General features: G+C 38.3%; 2 protein-coding genes across 8 annotated transcripts in view; one reads left to right on the top strand and one right to left on the bottom strand.

The window, feature by feature from the left end:
• PACRGL (parkin coregulated like) overlaps positions 1-20404 on the bottom strand; it is a 51688-nt gene that overhangs the window by 831 nt on the left and 30453 nt on the right. Inside the window, exon 12 of one of the 7 annotated variants that reach the window (XM_073805115.1) lies at positions 16181-16430. The exons of the other annotated variants lie outside the window; for them this stretch is intronic. The gene's annotated coding sequence lies outside the window, so the exon portion shown is untranslated. Of the gene's footprint in view, positions 1-16180; positions 16431-20404 lie in introns of those variants that run through there. 7 annotated transcript variants of the gene reach the window in all.
• Positions 1-20404, top strand: part of KCNIP4 (potassium voltage-gated channel interacting protein 4) — a 231601-nt gene that overhangs the window by 201819 nt on the left and 9378 nt on the right. The window contains exon 4 of the mRNA XM_019928419.3: positions 4241-4311. Within this exon, the coding sequence (XP_019783978.1) occupies positions 4241-4311 (71 nt within the window). The remainder of the gene's footprint in view (positions 1-4240; positions 4312-20404) is intronic.

Raw genomic sequence — 20404 nt, 5'->3', positions numbered from 1 at the left:
CCCGTGGCGGAGCACAGGTTCCAGACGCGCAGGCTCAGCGGCCATGGCTCACGGGCCCAGCCGCTCCGCGGCATGCGGGATCCTCCCAGACCGAGGCACAAACCCATGTCCCCTGCATCGGCAGGCGGACTCTCAACCACTGCGCCACCAGGGAAGCCCAGCAATGCTTTTCAGCGCCACGTACAGGGGAAACCTTAGCTTAGAAACTCTTAGCTCACCAGGCATTTTTAAAGCTCATGAAAATTCCAATTTCCTGGGCTACTCCTGCTTCTGTTGTAGGAATTTTGCATTTGCTTTGACTATACAAGGCACCTGATAAACAGCTACTGAAGGAACGAATCAGTGAGCTTCAGTCAGAAGAATCTAAGTCAACAAATATTTATCGAACAATCACTGCGTTCAAGACACTTGAGGCACTTAGATGAGCTCCATGGGCATAAAGGTTTAAATTTTTTTTCCAAATAACTCCACCCACTGAATATCCTTCTCATGCGCAGACAATATTTCTAGGAATTTTCAGGGTGATTTAGAGAGAACATACTTAACAGAGACTACCACTCATGTATGTGAACCTGCCTTACTGTAGTAACATTGCCATGAATTGTATATTCAAATGCATTAATCTAAGTCTGTACCTTTTGCCTGAATTCAGGTGGGAGTAGGGGATTTGTGGTGGAAGAAAGAAATCAACCAGACTGATTTCAACCACAGACCTGGGACATGATAATCAAGTGTATTTGTTTAAATATTCTGAAATGTATGTGTATCCATGGCCTTTTCAACCAAGGGATTAGTTGGTATCGTCACGGTGTCATAATTGGGTTAAAGACACTGGACTAGGTCAAGAGTCCTGAGTTTACAGATAGACTCTCTGCCCCCACGAAAATGTGTGACTCAAATAGCTTATTTCTCTGGGCCTCAGGTTGTTCCTTCACCAGATGTGGAACAGAAGAATCCTCATGTTTTCCTTCTGTTCTAACATCCTTTATTTCTAAGAGTTAGTGTGGGAATGTCTTGATTTCATTACCAACTCTACCGTTAACTAACTAGGTGACCATAACGACGTCCCTAACATTACCTACACCCACTTCCCGCCTTTGTTAAATGTAGATAAATAGCTAAATGGTATCCAAGATCACTTCCTATCTTAAGACTCCACAAATTGTGTCCCCTAACTGTAAAATTTCAACACTTAATTTTCAGCTTCACAAGTAAAATTACAGGAAACTGAGCAAAGTCATCAATATGATACTCAGTAACTGTTTTTGTTATATGGAAGGAATTATGGTCAAAGAAGACTGTCAGCTCATATGGGAAGAGCACAAACCATTGCCATTTCTTTTGAGCCCTGAACTGTACTGAAATCTAGAATCCAGGATGCCAGTTATTCATCCTTTTAGCAAATATTTACTGAGTATTTAAGAAGAGCACAGTCAGATGAAATCAGACCAAGATGGTTTTGTGGACAGTTTCCTTTCTCTCTACAGAATCCACCTCTGTGCCCAGTCAGACACTTCCAATGCCTTATCTCCTTCCTCTCACCCCATCAAAGCTAGTAGCATCATTCCCCTTCTTTAAAATCTTTCACTGTCTCCGGATGTCTACTGAAGAAATCCAAACTCTGTCAGAAACTCAATACCATTCATGATATAATTATACTGGTTTTCACTGAGCATGAAGTTCCATTAGGTTAGAACTTCGGTCACTTAGATACACAATTGAGAGTTCACAAAATATAGAAATGTTTTCAGGTGAACTGTATTAATCTGTAAAAAAAAATTTGATCACATTTATTTAATAATGATAGCTAATAATTAGTGAACATTTAATATTTGCCTAGGACTGTTCTAAGAACTTTGGGTATAGTACCTCATTTAATCTCTTTATGATGACTCTCTGAAGTACATATTGTTATGATTTTGTAGCTGAGGAAACTGAGTCACAGAGAGGTTAAACAACACACCCAAGGTCACACGGTTAATAGTTGGTAGAGCTGAGATTCAAATTCGGGCAATCTGACTCCACTACTGTATTAGCAACTTCTCTCCGCCTGGTATATGTAGGTTAGAAAACTGGCTTCACTTCCAGGAAACTTCCCAAGGTACATTTAGAGGAAAAAGACGTCCTCTGAACCACATTAGGGAAAACCTTGAGAGTGTGTGTCCCCTGTGTCAAGCTTTAAACTAGAACAACCTCATCTGAGAAGGATGGTAATTATTGTATGCCTACATTATCTTGTGTTTTAAGTTTTTAAAAGTTGCCAACATCGTTTGTTCTGAGCCATTATTCATGGTGAGTTCTGCTTGCTAAGGTAAAGGCATTTACTCTTACTGTATAAATAAAGTAACAAGAGACCTGCTTAATGAAGCTCATTTTAAAATATGCAAAATCCCTTATTTTTTCTTCCCTGAAAATAAGTTTAGCATACCATCTGTCAGCTCATTTCTCCATAGGGCACTAAATAGTTCAAGAAGTCTATGTAAAAGTACTGTTGAGAGCAAAACAACTTTGCAAATAGAAATAGACTGGCAATTCTTGATAATTCTATATGGAACTTCCCAACAATCTCACTAAATTGATTGTAGTCAAAACCCTGGTTTCATACCCGAAAGGGCTTCTTCCTGTGACCAATAAACACAAGATAGACATCCACTCTACAAACAACAGTTTTACATACCGTTAAGGCCCAATTGTGGTGCCTGTTTGGCTCATTGTAAACAGTGTTATTAATTCATACGTTTAAAAATAAGTGGTTCCTCACATCATATTTCAAGATAAGAGGTGAAAGAAAGTACCACCACCATTTTGAGAAACTGAGTATACAGTTTACCTTGTGAAATATATGGCCTGCAACAGAGTTAACCATTGGGGTGAGGCATTCAGGGAAGACAGTCCATACACAGGCCATGGATGCTTGAGAGCTAGGAGAGAAGTTTGCATGACCTCTGACCTCTCTCTTATTTGGGGAGAGCTATTCTCTACTCCTGCTTCTATGACTTACTTTCTTGACAGTCTTCAAAAAGCAATTCGTAAAGTAAAAGGCGAACAGAAGTTTTGCTAAATCCCAGTAAAAATAAAGGTTAAAAGTTATAAAATAGAAATAGATGAGGTTTTCAAAAGAAGATATAAGGCTAGAGCCAATGAGCTAAAAGGTTATAATCTTTTAATATAAAAAAGGTTACAATAAAAGGCTAAAACCCATGAGATGAAACATTTAAAAGAATCACGTCAATTTGATCAAGGGTCAAGCACAGAAGCACTTAAAAATGAAAACTGTGCACTAAGAAAAGAAAACAATAAGAAAAATACATATACTTTAAAAATATAAAGGCAGAAATTTCAGAGATTAGGGAGACAAAGGAGAAGAATGGAAGGAAAGAAAAATTAGAGGGAAATAACCTACTTGAAGCAAACTCAGAGGAAGTGTTAGATTTCAGAGAACTTCAGTATCATTAGGTACCATCGTGTGGCACTGGGACAAGAGAGCTGTCCAAAGCTGTCTACCATTGCCCAGAGCCTCTAATCCCATCCAGGACCCAGGCAAAGCAGGAGCTCCTCACTGCTTTCAACTGGGAACCTTTAGGACCACACAATCCACTTTCAACATGGCCTCAGAAACTTCCCAAATCACCCTGGTTTCCACTTCATCAGGCAGCCTTACTGGCTATGGGCTAGCTTAGCTTTTTGGTCAGAAAGACCTAAGTTATATTCCACTCTACTCCGTATGGACTGTGTGACTTTGGGCAAGTTTCTCAACTTCTCTGAGTCCTGATATCCTTATCTGGGTTGTAAAATGATGAACAAACTAATAATAACAACACCAATAATAGCAATTCATCTGTGGCTCATTATTAGTATTTTTATTATTTTACTTCTTCTAGAGATAGTCCCTGCCAAGCACTATGCGATTTCCAGATGCATCTTGTTAATCCTCACACCCACCTATGGTAACATTACTCATCCCAGGGTCAGTAACATCACCTAAGTCTCCCATGTGTTCAGAGCATTTCCAGCCAGAAACTTAGAGAGCTTCTGTCACCAATGGCCTCTGTAGGTAACTCACACCTATGAATCTCAAATTACAATCCTCTATGGAGAGAAGGTGGGCAGCTGAGAAGAAAGCACAAGTCAAAGGAGGTAGAGTAGATTTTCCTAGATAGAAAGAGGCTTGGGACATGCTATACAAATCCTTTGTAGGATAATGAAATGCTAACTTATTATTTTATTTTCAACATTTCAGACTCTACCACATACGCACATTTTCTGTTCAATGCATTTGATACGGACCACAATGGAGCTGTAAGTTTTGAGGTAAGTCTTAGATTTTTTTTTTTTTTAAATATGCTTTGACTTTAGACACATTGAAAGGGATTTAGTGCTTCTAAGGTGAAAATTTGAGTTTGGTGGTGTAATTTTTTTTTTTTTTTTTTTTTTTTGGTTTTTTAAGCCTTTTATTCCTATATTATTATTATTATTATTGTTGTTGTTGTTGTTGTTGTTGTAATAAGAACACTCAACAAGAGTAGGCATCCTTGCCCTGCTCCTAATCCTAGAAGGAAAGGTTTCTATTTTTCTCCATTGAAAGATTTCTGTTTTTCTCCACTGAGTGTGATGTTAGCTATGGCCTTTTCATGTATGGCCTTTATTATGTAGAGATACTTTCCTTCTTTTCCTAGTTGACAGTATATATCATGAAAGGTATTGAATTTGTCAATAGATGCTTTTTCTGCATCTATTGAGATGATCATATGATTTGTACCCTTAATTCTGTCAGTGTGGTGTATCACATTAATTGATTTTCATATGATGATTCAGCTTTCCATCCCAGGGATAAATTCTACTTGGTCATGGTGCATGATCTTTTTAATGTGCTGTTGGATTTGGTTTACTAGTGTTTTGTTGAGGATTTTTGCATCTGTGTTTATCAGGAATACTGGCCTGTAGTTTTCTTGTGATGTCTTTGTCTGGCTTTGGCACCAGGGTAATGCTGACCTCATTTGGAAGTATTCCTTCCACATTAATTCTTTGAAAGAGTTTGAAAAGCATTGGTGTTAGTTCTTTGAATGTTTGGAAGAATTCACCAGTGAAGACATCTGCTGCTGGGCTTTTCTTTGTTGGGAGGTTTTTGATTACTGAGTCAATCTCCTAGTTATAGGTCTGTTCAGACTTTCTATTTCTTCATGATTCAATCTTGGTAAGTTGTGTGTGTGTATCTAGGAATTTATCCACTTTTTCTTTAAGTTATCCAATCTGTGGGCACAGAATTTTTCATAGTAGTCTCTAATTATTCTCTTTATTTCTGTAACATCAGTTACAATATTTCCTCTTTCAGTTCTGATTTATTTATTTATTTGAGTCTTCTCTCTTTTTTTCTTAGTCCAGCTAAGGGTTTGTCAATGTTGTCTATCTTTTCAAAACACCGACTCTTGGTTTCATTGATTTTTTTTCTATTGTTTTTCTATTCTCTATTTTATTTATTTCTGCTCTAATTTTTGTTATTTCCTCTTTCTAATTTAAGCTTAGTTTGTGCTTTCTCTGTCTCTTTGAGGGATAAAGTTACATTGCTTATTTGAGACATCTCTCCTTTTTTTAATGTAGGCATCTATTGTTATAAACTTCTCTCTTAGTACTGCCTGATAATTTTTGAGGAGAGGAAAGAAAAAGCCTAAGAACAGTTACTTTCCCTCATTGTATTGTCAAGAAGCTGCTCTTATCTTTCAAAATAAGTGCGAATGACAGCACACAGTGAGTTTGCTTTCTAGTACTTTCTATGTGTTTATACAAGAAAAGTGCATTTTCCCAACTGCATGACAGCAAACCCAGAAAGCAAACAATTTAATTAGTATTTACTGGCATCCACTGTGGGCCTGTTACTGTGGTAGGCCTTGGAAATACAAAGCTGATAAAAACCCTGCTCTCGAAGGTCCGTAAGTGAGAGATAGAAGAAAGAAATTAAGTATAACAAAATGCTACATTCACCACACTGACAATTTTATAAGGAAATCCCTTTTCAAATTATGTACTTCAAGTGATTTGTATTTAATTTTGTTCATAAAATACTACATGTAAGCATCAGTAAGATGAAATATGTCCTGAGTATTCACATAGCTAAATACATTATTTATTTATAATAGAATAATAATAAATAAAATATATTTTATTTATATTTATTTATATATTTATTACATTTACTTATATATTATGTATTATTTTGTTTTATTATGTATATTTTATTTATATTACATGGGTAGAATGTGTAAATCATCTATTTGCTTATATTCTGAATGTCTGTGCTTTGTCTCTAGCGAGTAACATTATTATCACTCTTTAATATATGTGTGATATTGTGATTTATAATAAGAAATATATATCCAAGAAAAGAAATATATATTTGGTCTTAGTCCCCAGTTTCTGACAAAGAACTCCTAAAACATTGGGTTTTAAGTGAGGAGAACAACAAAGATGTCTTTTGTTATGTTAATGAGGTGAATTTTGAACCTCAGCTAGAGGTGGGGGCTGGTTGCCAGGAGAACCAACCACTTGATTATAGAGAGTTGGAACTTTCAGTCCCTCCGTCCTGTCCTCCTGAGAGGGGAGAGGAGCTAGAGACTGAGTTCAGTCACCAATGGCCGATGATTTAATTAATCATGCCTCTGTAATGAAGCCTCCTTAAAAACCCAAAAGGACAGGATTCAGAGAGCTTCCCAGTTGGTGAACACCTGGAGATTTTGGGAGAGCTGGGGGCTCTGAGAGGGCATGGAAGCTCAAGCCCTTTCCCCATGCCTTGCTCTGTGCATCTCTTCCACTTGGATGTTGCTGAGATATATCCTCTTACAAAAAACAAGTAATCTAGTAAGTAAATGTTTCCCTGAGTTCTGTGAGCTGCTCTAGCAAAGTCATTGAACCCTAGAAAAGGTTTGTTGGAACCTCCAATATGTAACCCATTGGTCAGAAGCACAGGTGACAACCTATACTTGCAAGTAGCATCTGAAGCTGGGGGCTGGGAGGGGGCAATGATGTAGTATCTGGCTCTGTCTCCAGGTAGAAAGTATCAGCGTTAAGTTCAATTATAAGACACACATCTGGTGTTGGAGATAACTTGATGGTGTGAGGAAATCCCCACTCACACACTGGAATTGGGGGCAGAATTGTCACTGTTTATAATGGGAACCAGATAACTTAGAGGGTATGCATATTTAGGATTGGGAAGGGTGCATCTTACACATGAGGAGAAATTTCAGTGAGTGCCAGGATAAAGGAAAGCAGATGATGGTGTGGAATCAACAAGGAAGGGCACTGGTGGGGCTGTATCAGGGAAGCCTGTCCATGGACTTGATGAACTAGGTCTGAAGGACAAGCCGGAGATGCTCAAGAGACTAATGGCTCAGGATGGGAAGCAGTGGGAGTGAGGCAGAGGCCTGGGAATGAAGAGAAAGCATTTGTAAACCACCTAGAAGGTGGAATACAAAAGAGGAGGGTGACAGGAAAGCTGTGTAAGGAGGCGGAGGACAGATCCTCACACATCTGAGGCAGGATGCTAAAGAGGCTGAATTATCTTGCAGGAGGTGAGGCGCCCTTGGAGAATTTTCAGCGGGGAAGTTAAGGTATCAGGGCTGTGTTCCTAGAAACAAGTCCATTTAGCAGCTATTTATCCAAGGGTCCAGACAGGAGCTGAAGTCAGCCCGAACTACAGTTAAGGCATTGGAGAGGAGGAGACAAGTTCAAGAGATATTAAAATTAAATTGGTAGACTTACATTTCAACGCTTTGTGGAGTCAGGATGACAAAAGGGAGGTGCAGCCTGCTGAGAGGTCATTCAGTTTGGCCCTGGGGCAGAGTGACCAGGGCAGCAAAGTGCTTCCTCATACATCCTAGATGCTCATAGAGATTGAGCGCTACTAAAATGAAGATTCTGGGCCAGGAAACTCAATGTGTCATCTCACAACTTAACCAAGAAATATCACCGGGAAAATAGGAGGAGAAGCTGGCAGTGGTCAAGGCGAGGGCAGTTGGGTCGACTCTGATGTGGCAGCAGCAGTTAGTGGGGAAGACGTGAGATTGTCATAGGTACCAGTCCCCTGTAACGTTTCTTCCGATTTGGCAGCCTATGAACAATATCGTATTAGTGTCTGCTGCACTTTACCAACAAGATTAATTCCAGCACCGGCCTTAGTTTAGCCATAACATAAAAGTCAAACATCCCAGTTCACCTAATACAATCTTTCATAGCTAGTTTGAGTAAGACAAAGACTGCTAGTGATTTCATTACTTGAACTTACTTAATGTATCAGAAACGTTCCATCAATTACTTGTAGCACATTGTATCCAATTTCACATGTAAATTTAGTCTGGTGTTAATGATATGGAACCATGCATAATGTCACTATTGTAATACGTAACATTCGTCACAGTAATTGTGATGAATGCTGGTTAAAATTTGGGAAATTACTTATAATGGCTATATACTATAAGCATGTTGGTAAAAAAACTGTTTTCTTTAAAGACAAGCCAATGGTTAAATTAATAAATGTTAAATCAAAATTAAAACTAAGTTATTGTAGTTATGTTTCTAAATTGATTACCTACCTGAAAAGTCTCTAGAAAACAGAGATGATTAGGCAATGAACATATTTGGGGTAACAATAGCATCTTGAGAGGCACAGCAGAGACCATCCTGATTCTGAGATAAAGGGAAATGGAAGTTTCCTACTTAATTTGCTTAATTCCAAAGGGTAGAGTGAGTAAGACAGGAGGGGCCCTGGATCCAGATATTACTGGATCTAAAACCCCTTCACCACCAAGTGGCTGTGAGACCCTGGGCTGAGTAGTTCAACCCTCTGGGCTTAGTGTTCATCTCTGCGAATCATCAGCAAGCAAAGCTACTTCATAGGGTAAAGGAAGGATGACAAAGTGATGTCAGTTAGGGGCTTGGCTGAGTACCCAGCACCAAATATGTCCTCAGTATTTATTAGATGTTAACCACAGTGGTTTCTACAAGGGAGATATTTCTTTTTTCTTTTTCTTTTTTTTAACATCTTTATTGGGGTATAATTGCTTTACAATGGTGTGTTAGTTTCTGCTTTATAACAAAGTGAATCAGTTATACATATACATATGTCCCATATCTCTTACCTCTTGCGTCTCCTTCCCTCCCACCCTCCCTCTCCCACCCCTCCAGGCGGTCACAAAGCACTGAGCCAATATCCCTGTGCCATGCGGCTGCTTCCCACTAGCTATCTACCTTACTTTTTTTAGTGTATATATGTCCATGCCTCTCTCTCGCCCTGTCACAGCTCACCCTTCCCCCTCCCCATATCCTCAAGTCCGTTCTCCAGTAGGTCTGTGTTTTTATTCCTGTCTTACCCCTAGGTTCTTCATGACATTTTTTTTTTCTTAAATTTCATATATATGTGTTAGCATACGGTATTTGTCTTTTTCTTTCTGACTGACTTCACTCTGTATGACAGACTCTAGGTCTATCCACCTCATTTCAGATAGCTCAATTTCGTTTCTTTTTATAGCTGAGTAATATTGCATTGTATATATGTGCCACGTCTTCTTTATCCATTCATCTTATGATGGGCACTTAGGTTGTTTCCATCTCTGGGCTATTGTAAATAGAGCTGCAATGAATATTTTGGTACATGACTCTTTTTGAATTTTGGTTCTCTCAGGGTATATGCCCAGTACTGGGATTGCTGGGTCATATGGTAGTTCTATTTGTAGTTTTTTAAGGAACCTCCATACTGTTCTCCATAGTGGCTGCACCAATTCACATTCCCACCAGCAGTGCAAGAGTGTTCCCTTTTCTCCACACCCTCTCCAGCATTTACTGTTTCTAGATTTTTTGATGATGGCCATTCTGACTGGTGTGAGATGATATCTCCTTGTAGTTTTGATTTGCATTTTTCTAATGATTAATGATGTTGAGCATTCTTTCATGTGTTTGTTGGCAGTCTGTATATCTTCTCTGGAGAAATGTCTATTTAGGTCTTCTGCCCATTTTTGGATTGGGTTGTTTGTTTTTTTGTTATTGAGCTGCATGAGCTGCTTATAAATTTTGGAGATTAATCCTTTGTCAGTTGCTTCATTTGCAAATATTTTCTCCCATTCTGAGGGTTGTCTTTTGGTCTTGTTTATGGTTTCCTTTGCTGTGCAAAAGCTTTGAAGTTTCATTAGGTCCCATTTGATTATTTTTGTTTTTATTTCCATTTCTCTAGGAGGTGGGTCAGAAAGGATCTTGCTGTGATTTATGTCATAGAGTGTTCTACCTGTTTTCCTCTAAGAGTTTGATAGTTTCTGGCCTTACATTTAGGTCTTTAATCCATTTTGAGCTTATTTTTGTGTATGGTGTTAGGGAGTGATCTAATCTCATACTTTTACTTGTATCTGTCCAGTTTTCCCAGCACCACTTATTGAAGAGGCTGTCCTTTCTCCACTGTACATTCCTTCCTCCTTTATCAAAGATAAGGTGTCCATATGTGTGTGGGTTTATCTCTGGGCTTTCTATCCTGTTCCATTGATCTATCTTTCTGTTTTTGTGCCAGTACCATACTGTCTTGATTACTGTAGCTTTGTAGTATAGTCTGAAGTCAGGGCGCCTGATTCCTCCAACTCCATTTTTCGTTCTCACTATTGCTTTGGCTATTCGGGGTCTTTTGTGTTTCCATACAAATTGTGAAATTTTTTATTCTAGTTCTGTGAAAAATGCCAGTGGTAGTTTGATAGGGATTGCATTGAATCTGTAGATTGCTTTGGGTAGTAGAGTCATTTTCACAATGTTGATTCTTCCAATCCAAGAACATGGTATATCTCTCCATCTGTTTGTATCATCTTTAATTTCTTTCATCAGTGTCTTATAATTTTCTGCATACAGGTCTTTTGTCTCCTTAGGTAGGTTTATTCCTAGATATATTATTCTTTCTGTTGCAGTGGTAAATGGGAGTGTTTTCTTGATTTCACTTTCAGATTCTTCATCATAAGTGTATAGGAATGCCAGAGATTTCTGTGCATTAATTTTGTATCCTGTTACTTTACCAAATTCATTGATTAGCTCTAGTAGTTTTCTACTAGCATCTTTAGGATTCTCTATGTATAGTGTCATGTCATCTGCAAACATTGACACCTTTACTTCTTCTTTTCCCGTTTGGATTCCTTTTATTTCCTTTTCTTCTCTGATTTCTCTGGCTAAAACTTCCAAAACTCTGTTGAATAACAGTGGTAAGAGTGGGCAACCTTGTCTTGTTCCTGATCTTAGTGGAAATGCTTTCAGTTTTTCTCCATTGAGGATGATGTTGGCTGTGGGTTTGTCATATATGGCCTTTATTATGTTGAGGAAAGTTCCCTCTATGCTACTTTCTGGAGGGTTTTTATCATAAATGGTGGTTAATTTTGTTGAAATCTTTCTCTGCATCTATTGAGATGATCATATGGTTTTTCTCCTTCAGTTTGTTAATATGATTTATCACATTGATAGATTTGAAGAATCCTTGCATTCCTGGAATAAACCCCACTTGATCATGGTGTATGATCCTTTTAATGTGCTGTTGGATTCTGTTTGCTAGTATTTTGTTGAGGATTTTTGCATCTATGTTCATCAGTGATATTGGCCTGTAGTTTTCTTTCTTTGTGACATCCTTGTCTGGTTTTGGTATCAAGGTGATTGTGGCCTTGTAGAAGGAATTTGGGAGTGTTCCTCCCTCTGCTATATTTTGGAAGAGTTTGAGAAGGATAGGTGTTAGCTCTTCTCTAAATGTCTGATAGAATTCGCTTGTGAAGCCATCTGGTCCTGGGCTTTTGTTTGTTGGAAGATTTTTAATCACAGTTTCAATTTCAGTGCTTGTGATTGGTCTGTTCATATTTTCTATTTCTTCCTGATTCAGTCTTGGCAGGTTGTGCATTTCTAAGAATTTCTCCATTTCTTCCAGATTGTCCATTTTATTGGCATAGAGTTGCTTGTAATAATCTCTCATGATCTTTTGTATTTCTGCAGTGTCAGTTGTTACTTCTCCTTTTGTATTTCTAATTCTATTGATTTGAGTCTTCTCCCTTTTTTTCTTGATGAGTCTGGCTAGTGGTTTATCTATTTTGTTTATCTTCTCAAAGAACCAGCTTTTAGTTTTATTGATCTTTGCTATCGTTTCCTTCATTTCTTTTTCATTTATTTCTGATCTGATTTTTATGATTTCTTTCCTTCTGCTAGCTTTGGGATTTTTTTGTTCTTCTTTCTCTAATTGCTTGAGGTGCACGGTTAGGTTGTTTATTCGAGATGTTTCCTGCTTCTTAAGGTGGGCTTGTATTGCTATAAACTTCCCCCTACAAGGCAGATTTTTCTAATGAAGCCAGTTAAGAATGACATTGGTCATCTTATTACATAGTGATCTTATAACACTGAAAACATTCAAGCACAGGCCAGATGATTGCTCTGTGATGCTGTGAAAGATTGCTCTGCATCTGATTATAAAACAAGCACTTAATGTGTGTCAATCACTGTACTAAGTGTGTAAAAATAACATTAACAATAGTAATAGCTACACACAATAATACCAGCTGACCTTTGTTTAGCACTCATTATGAGTCAGGCATTGGGCTGAATGAATTACATATAGTAACTTGTCATTTTAGTTAGAAAGTAGGAGAGCCAGGATTCAAACCCAAGCAGTCTGGCCCAGAATGCATCTCTGAGCAACTGTGCTATCCTGCCAGTGAGGAATATGTAGGTCCCCAGTCCCTCATCTGAAATCCTTGGAGTCAGCTGAGTTTCATTCAGAGTCTTGCAGATTTTACAAACTTAATGCTGTGCCTATACTCTATATTATTTAATGTCTCCTGCAGGGTCTGCAGTATGCTATAATCAAGGGTGTAACATTTGTTCAGTAAAACTCTGATAAACAATAAATATGGCAGAGAGCACTACTGATCCAATGTCCATGTGCTTTGCTCTATGATCACATGATTAGGCCGTATTCCCAGCCTCTCCTGCAGCTAGGTGGCACCAGGACTGAGTTTTGACCACTGGGAGATTAGTGGAAGTGACCACATCTCCTTCCTCTGTCTTCCCATCTATGGAGACTGTGAGGTTACATATTTCAGTTTGCCTTCCAGCAAAGTAGGAGGAGGCTGGATCTCTGCATGACTACATGGAACGGAACCCCATGCCCACTCGTATTTCACTGTGTGTGAGTGGTAAATAAGCTTATACTGTGTCAAGCTACTACGATTTGCAAGTATTAAAATAGCTTTTAATGTCTTCTCATTAATGTGATCGATGGATAGATAATGGATAGTAGATGATAAAGGATAGAGATGATAGATATAGATATAGATAGATAGATAGATAGATAGATAGATATTAGAATACTTTCATGCCATTTCAGTTCAGGTTTTGGCATCAAATGAGTTTTGGCACCAAAATTCACCACCTCCCCTGTCTTCCCGGTAAAGGTTTTTCTTTTTCAGTTTACAAAAGCATTTTTGGATGGGGGTGGTAAGTTGCAGATAAAAAATAAAGGACCTGTATTACTTGCCACGTATTAGAGATGAGGAATTACAAACTTAGGTTAAGTGACTTGTCCAAAGTCATATAGTTAGTAAATGGCAGAACCAGGATTGAACCCCAGCTCTACCTAAGTCTCTAAAACCTATTGGTTTTAACCAGGGGTCATCAAATTTTTCTGTAAAGGACCAAACTGTAAATATTTTTGGCTTTGCAGGCCATATAGTCTTCATTCTACCAACTCAGTTCTGCTGTTGTAGACAAAAGCAACCACAGACAAATCCGAAATAAGTGACCATGGCTGTGTTTCAATAAAGCTTTATTAACAAAAACACATGGTGGGCCATATTTGAGCCCTGGACCATAGTTTTCCAACCCCTACTCTTAACCCTCACAATAGATTGCCTCCTGCAGAGGGAGATACTGAGGCACTATGTTTGCTGGAAGACATCTGAGATGGTCTTCTATGATTTGATTACTGAGTATTATCACCAATGTTTACAATTACCACTCAGTAATTCATCCCACGCAGTGATTACTGAATGACCCAATTGCTGACTGCAAAAGCAACCCTGAACTTTTACCACCATTTCAATAGTTACCTTTTCTAGAATATTACCATCAGAGCAGTGCACTCCTCTGAGCACATCCCTAATGGCAAGTTTACTTGAACTGTTGAGTCTGAAAATGTATTTTTCCTTTGGAACAATTCTGGAATAGCTATCCCTGCTTACTACAGGTAACTGACGATTGACAGCAGGACTGCCACAGTCCAGAGCTTTAAGAAAACACCATTCACTGACAATTCAATTATGACAGAATGAAATGTGAGTGGTACCCTGGGAGGCATTATAAACCCCCCAAAATAATCCCTTTGTCATTCACAGTGATGAGAAAAAATGGGTTTTTTCTCCCCAAATATCAATTATGGTTACAGGAAAACTTTCCTTCTAGGATGAGTCATTTCTGTCAAGTAAAATAGCTATTTTCTTTTCAGATGTCAGGCATCAAGGGGAATTATTTAGGCAATGTTACCAATAGGTATAGAATTCCATTTTGTTAGATTAAATCATTAAGTTTTATTATATCTCTCAACACACACACACACACACACACTTACACATCCTGTCCACATAATTCTCCTCTTCTTTTCTTGTGCCCATTCCAGGAGCTTTGCTCTTTGGCGAAGTAAAGGGAAAGGTAGCTGAGATGTCCTTTCATTTCGTTCCTTCATTTAACAAATATTTTTTTGGACTTCCCTGGAGGGCCAGTGGTTAAGACAACGTGCTTCCACTGTGGGGGTGCGGTTTCAATCCCTGGTCTGGGAACTAAGATCCCATATGCAGCACAGGGTGGCAAAAAAAAAAAAAAAAAAAAAAAAAAAAAAATATATATATATATATATATATTCAACGTGCTGGGGATACAACAGTGAACAAAAGACACAAATTTTTGTCCTTATGGAGCTGACATTCCCCCATTTTCATGACTAATTTTTGTAGAATCCAACAATTCTTGCCATAAAGGTTCTTCAACCTGGGCCTCACCCATGCATTTCTATTGATTCCCAAGGACTGTGGCCATGCTGCATGTGTCCTAGTTTTTGCTTGTCACCCTGTCCTTCTGGCCTGCTCTGTCCTTATAGTCTTTGTGGGGTATCCAGCTCCTCCAGCCATGGCTGCCCTTGTCCACATTCCTGTGGCCCCCAAGGGCAAGTTCTTTGAATCCCTCTTATCATACACTGATATGTTTAATGAAAGTTGGGGTAGCAGAAGATTATTACAAGAGGGACAAGAGAAAAAGCATCCAATAAATATCTCTATCTGCTTCAAAAGTCTGAAGGTCAGGTCCCTCTTTTTATAAATCATCTTTTAAATAAACTTTTTATTTTAGACCAGTTTTACATTTACAGAAAAACTGCAAAGATAGTACAGAGAGTTCCCATACACCTCACACCCAGTTTCCTGTTATTCACATCACGCATTAATATGGTAAACTTGTTACAATTAATGAACTAATGTTGATACACTATTATTAACTAAAGTCCATGCTTTATTCCGATTTTCTTAGTTTTTACCAAAAGGCTTTCTTCTGTTCCAGAATTCTATTAGGATCTTACATTACCTTCACTCACCATGTCCCCTTAAGCTCCTTTTGGCTGTGACAGTTTCTCAAATTGTCCTTGTTTTGATAACCTTGACAGTTTTGAGGAGTTTTGGTCAGGTGTTTTGCAGAATGTCCCTCAGTTGGGATTTGTTTGATGTTTTTTCTCATGATTGGAATAGGGATATGTGTTTTGAGGAGGAAGACCACAGAGGTAAGGTGCTTTTATTATTACATAACAAGAGTCCATAGTATCAACATGATTTATGACCGTTTGATGTTAAAACTTGATCACCTGGTTGAAGTAGTGCTGGTAATTTCTTTACTGTAAAGTTATGCTTTTATCCCTCTTTCCAAACCATACTCTTTGGAAGGAAGTTATACACAGATCACACTTACAGATTGGGAGTTATGCTCCGACTCCTTAAGGGTAGAGTGTACACATAGTTGATTTGGAATTCTTCTCTTCCAAAGAAGAGAAGGATTTGTCTCTTCTCCTCCATTTATGAATGTATTCCACCAGTGATTCATATCGGTGTGGACAAATGGACATATATTTTATACTTGAGTTATAGTTCAATATTTTATCTTTTTGCTTAAATTGTTCCAGCTGGGCCACTGGAAGCTCTTGCAGTTGGCTTCAACATGGCCCCATCATTGTGGTTGTTTATTTTTTTGTTTTGTTTTGTTTCTTTCTTTGCTCATTCCTTACTTTTGGACACTACAAGATGCTCCAGCCTCATCTTCTATTTTTTCTGACCCAGTCCTAGAATTTTTCAGTCTCCTCTTTTAACACTCCAATCTCCAAGGAGGTGCCAGATATCTCTTCTCATCTGAAAAAGCACATGCTTGTGAGTCAGAAGGCTCGATCCAAACTCTACCACTTCTAGCTGGGATACCTGGGGCAGGTTCCTCAATCTCTCTGTGCTTGAATTTCCTCAATGTAAAATGGAAATAATAAGGATAGATATCTCACAAGCTCGTTGTCAGATTAAATGATGAATCTAAAGAGTTTAGAAAATGGTCTGGCACAATTAATATGCTCAGTAATGTTAGTGATCCTGTAACAACTGGTCAGTCTCTCTCAGAGAACTGGTATCAATTTCTCTCTGTCTCTGTCTCTCTCTCTTGCTCACTCTATTTTCTTTTGTTTCCTGGGCATCTAACTGTTGGGATTCTTCTTCAGCTGATCTTATCTTCTTATTCTGTTCCTAGTCACACATGTATTCACATACTGACTCACTTTCCCTTTTTAAAAGCTAAGGCCATTTTCTAATTCATTTATCCATGTCATTTCATGGCAAGAATTATGAATTCCTGGTACCTCCAAACGTTCTGCAAATGTTATTAGTAAAATTGCAATCACTGTGAGTCACTGTTCCATATCACCGTACAATTATGTCCTATAGTATCAGAAAAAAGAGATGTAGCATTTGTTTATATCATACTTTTCTGTGTAACCACAGCCCATTGCTTCAGTTCTAGACAAAATGAGAGCCTGGGCTTTGAGTCAGAGTTCTGGGTTCAGTTTCCAGCTCTAATTCTCATTGGCTGCATCCCTTGCCTCAGTCACGTATTTTCTCTGAGCCTCCATCTTTAATATAAGGATGACAATACCTATTCGCTATGGTTATGTGAGGCTGACATAAAGTAATGCATAGAAATTGCCTAATACCAAGCCCCACACACTTATCGATAAACTGTCCTCATTACTACTAATAAATTTCAGTGTTCCCAGAGCCCTTTAACCCAGGAATTCCACATCTTTCCTTAGGAAATAAGTCAGAATGATGGGAAATAGTTGGAGAAAAGTATTTACTATAGCGTCATGTACAATAAAGAAAAATTTAAATTAATACACATATATACCAATAAGAAAGAATGGTTAAATAAATTAGAATATATTCATAAGACAAAGCAGTGTTTCACACTCGAGATTGCAGTGATTACCAGGTGGTAAAATTGATTTAGACATTAATGACAAGAGTACTAAAAAATTAATAGAAGAGAAATGGAAATAGACTAATAACTTTAGTTTCTGGTGTATGATTTTGTGTGTGTGTGTGTGTGTATGTGTGTGTGCTTGCTTAAGTACTAGGCTGCCATTTAAATTGTAATTCTTATTGTGGTTTGGGGTCCAAAGTGTCCAAAATTCATTGTGCTAGTATTATTAGATAAGACCATATGAAACTATCATATGAAATTCTTGGCAAACATGATAAAAAATATGGGCAATTTCATACAGTTAAACCTACTTTGTAGTTATTTAAATGATGTCACAGTGAATTGTCAGTGATATTGGAAAATGCTTGTAATTTAAGTGAAATAAATATAATTTTATATATAATATATGGCTTGTACTATAAGTATATGCCAAAGTATGCATTAAAAAAGAGTGGGAATATTCAATGTGAACAGGTGATAGGATTATGTGTGATTGCAACTTTCTTCTATAGTTTTCTGTATTTTTTACCTACATCAAGCATGATATTTACATATACATTTATTATATATTTGTGATTTTTGTTTAAAACTTATTTAATTTTTAATGGCCTTCAGGGAGATCAAACCACTTTCCTCTAGCTTAATGTGGCTGGTTTCATCTTTTAAGATATTAAATTACTTAACTAGAATTGTATATCAATCAAGGTAAGTATTTTATCTCTTTCACCTGATAAAATTAGGCTACAAATCTTGGGAAATATACATTTTTCCTTTTCAGACATGTTGATATCTTTTATTAGTTCCAAACAAAAATGCAAACTTTAGGTAGTACCTGAAATTGTATCCCTCAACCACTATGGAAGTTTAACTCCAGTCAAGGGAGGTCATATCAGAGAAAATAAACAACTTTAAAAATTTTCCTAAAAATGTAAAAGCAAGCATAAAGTAAGAAATATACTAAACACATGTATGACTTTCCAGGCCTTACCTGGGTCCAGTCATGTATACCATCTAGATGGTCTCAATAACACATACTCTCTCAAGGCTGGGTCTTTGATGCAGCTCCTCGTGTGGGAATGGTGGGCAGAATGTATGTAACCAGCACTAAGGCACCAATTAAAGGTTTGGTCGATAAACAGAGCTAACTATAGAACAAGACTAGGTTATTATAGGGTCATTTCTCTATGCCTTTTTCCTTCTATTGCCTTTATCATAAGATATTAGAAACCAGAATTCAGTACCAATCCCCATCTATCAGTTTTGTACATTAGGGAACAGATGTAACCTTTCACAGACAAAAGTAAGGTGATTGTGAAAAGTACTCTTGAGAGTTGTTTGGTTTTTTTTTAGCCTTGTAACTCCTGCTTGACAGATTTCAATTACCATTCAGAAAAGCATGGAGCAAGAACAGTACAAGATACCTTGAGTCTTTCATTTTCCTTTTGCACAAATAGTTATTTCCTGTTCTGAAATAACTGTTTATTGATATCATCCTGCAAGATGGTATATTAAAAGAGAGAGGGGTGTTCAAGGTTCATAGCTATCTTTCAATGTATGCAGTTTCAGGATACATAGTATTTAAGAGAAAGATGGGAATTAGATGTCAGCTTGTGAATCAGGGTACTTTTTTTCACAAATAATAGAAAATCATACACTAACAAAAACAATATAACTGTATTGGCGAATAAGAAGTCCAGGGGCTTCCCTGGTGGCACAGTGGTTAAGAATCCGCCTGCCAATGCAGGGGACACGGGTTCGATCCCTGGTCCGGGAAGATCCCACATGCCACGGAGCAACTAAGCCCGCAAGCCTGCACTTGAGCCTGCACTCTAGAGCCTGCGAGCCACAACTACTGAGCCCATGTGCTACAACTACTGAAGCCCGTGTGCCTAGAGCCCATGCTCCACAACAAGAGAAGCCACCGCAATAAGAAGCCCGTGCACCGCAATGAAGATTAGCCCCCACTCACCGCAACTAGAGAAAGCCCACACGCAGCAACAAAGACACAACACAGCCAAAAAGAAATAAATAAAATAAATAAATTTAAAAAAAAAAGAAAAAAAAGAATAAGAAGTCCAGAGATAGGTCTGGCTGCAACCTAAGAGTGGGCTCCCTCGTGGTTACAAGAAGATGCCAGCAGCTCCTGAGCTCCAGGCTTGATTTTTCCCCAGGCAGGAAAGAAAAAGCATCTCTGTCATACCCCTTCCTAGCAGAAGTCCTGAAAATCACTCATGTAGACTGGGTTCAGTTGCAGGCCAACCACAGATCCAATTGCCTTGACCAAAGGAATAAAAGGTGCTTCCTGATTTTGCCCAGGGCATGGCTCCATCACTAGAGCCACAGATGGAGTGCGCTTCCACAGAATTGGATGGAGCACCAAATGGCAATAGGGGCCAACTAGGGAGGCAAACAACAAAAGTCCACACATGACTTTAAATCTCCCATTGTTGCTCTGGCCTATTCTGCTTGGTGATGGGGCCAATGCCAGTGATGGTTCTTGCAGGCCAGTGGTTCTCGAAGTGTGATCCCTGGACCAGCAGTATCAGCATCTCCTTGGAATTTATTAGAAATGTAAATTCTTGAGCCACACCCCAGACCTAATGAATCAGGAACTCTGGGGTGGGACCCAGCAAGCTGTTTTAGCAAGCCCTCCAGGTGATTCTGCAGCAATCTACATCTTGAAAACCAATGCTCTGAGCATATCTTCATGGATGTTGTGTCCAGCCTCTCTTTTCAGCTAAAGGCATAGAACTATTACTTTGTGATTTGAAGTGACAGGTAAGGATTATATTGATAACCATCCACCTCATCTGGCTTTTCAAAATTGTCCAGCAATCCTTCTCTGGTAAGCCTACCTTCCCAT

This window comes from Tursiops truncatus, chromosome 5 (assembly GCF_011762595.2).
Source record: "Tursiops truncatus isolate mTurTru1 chromosome 5, mTurTru1.mat.Y, whole genome shotgun sequence".
In the NCBI taxonomy this organism is placed as follows: Eukaryota; Metazoa; Chordata; class Mammalia; order Artiodactyla; family Delphinidae; genus Tursiops; species Tursiops truncatus.
This window is presented reverse-complemented; position numbering and strand designations above follow the sequence as displayed.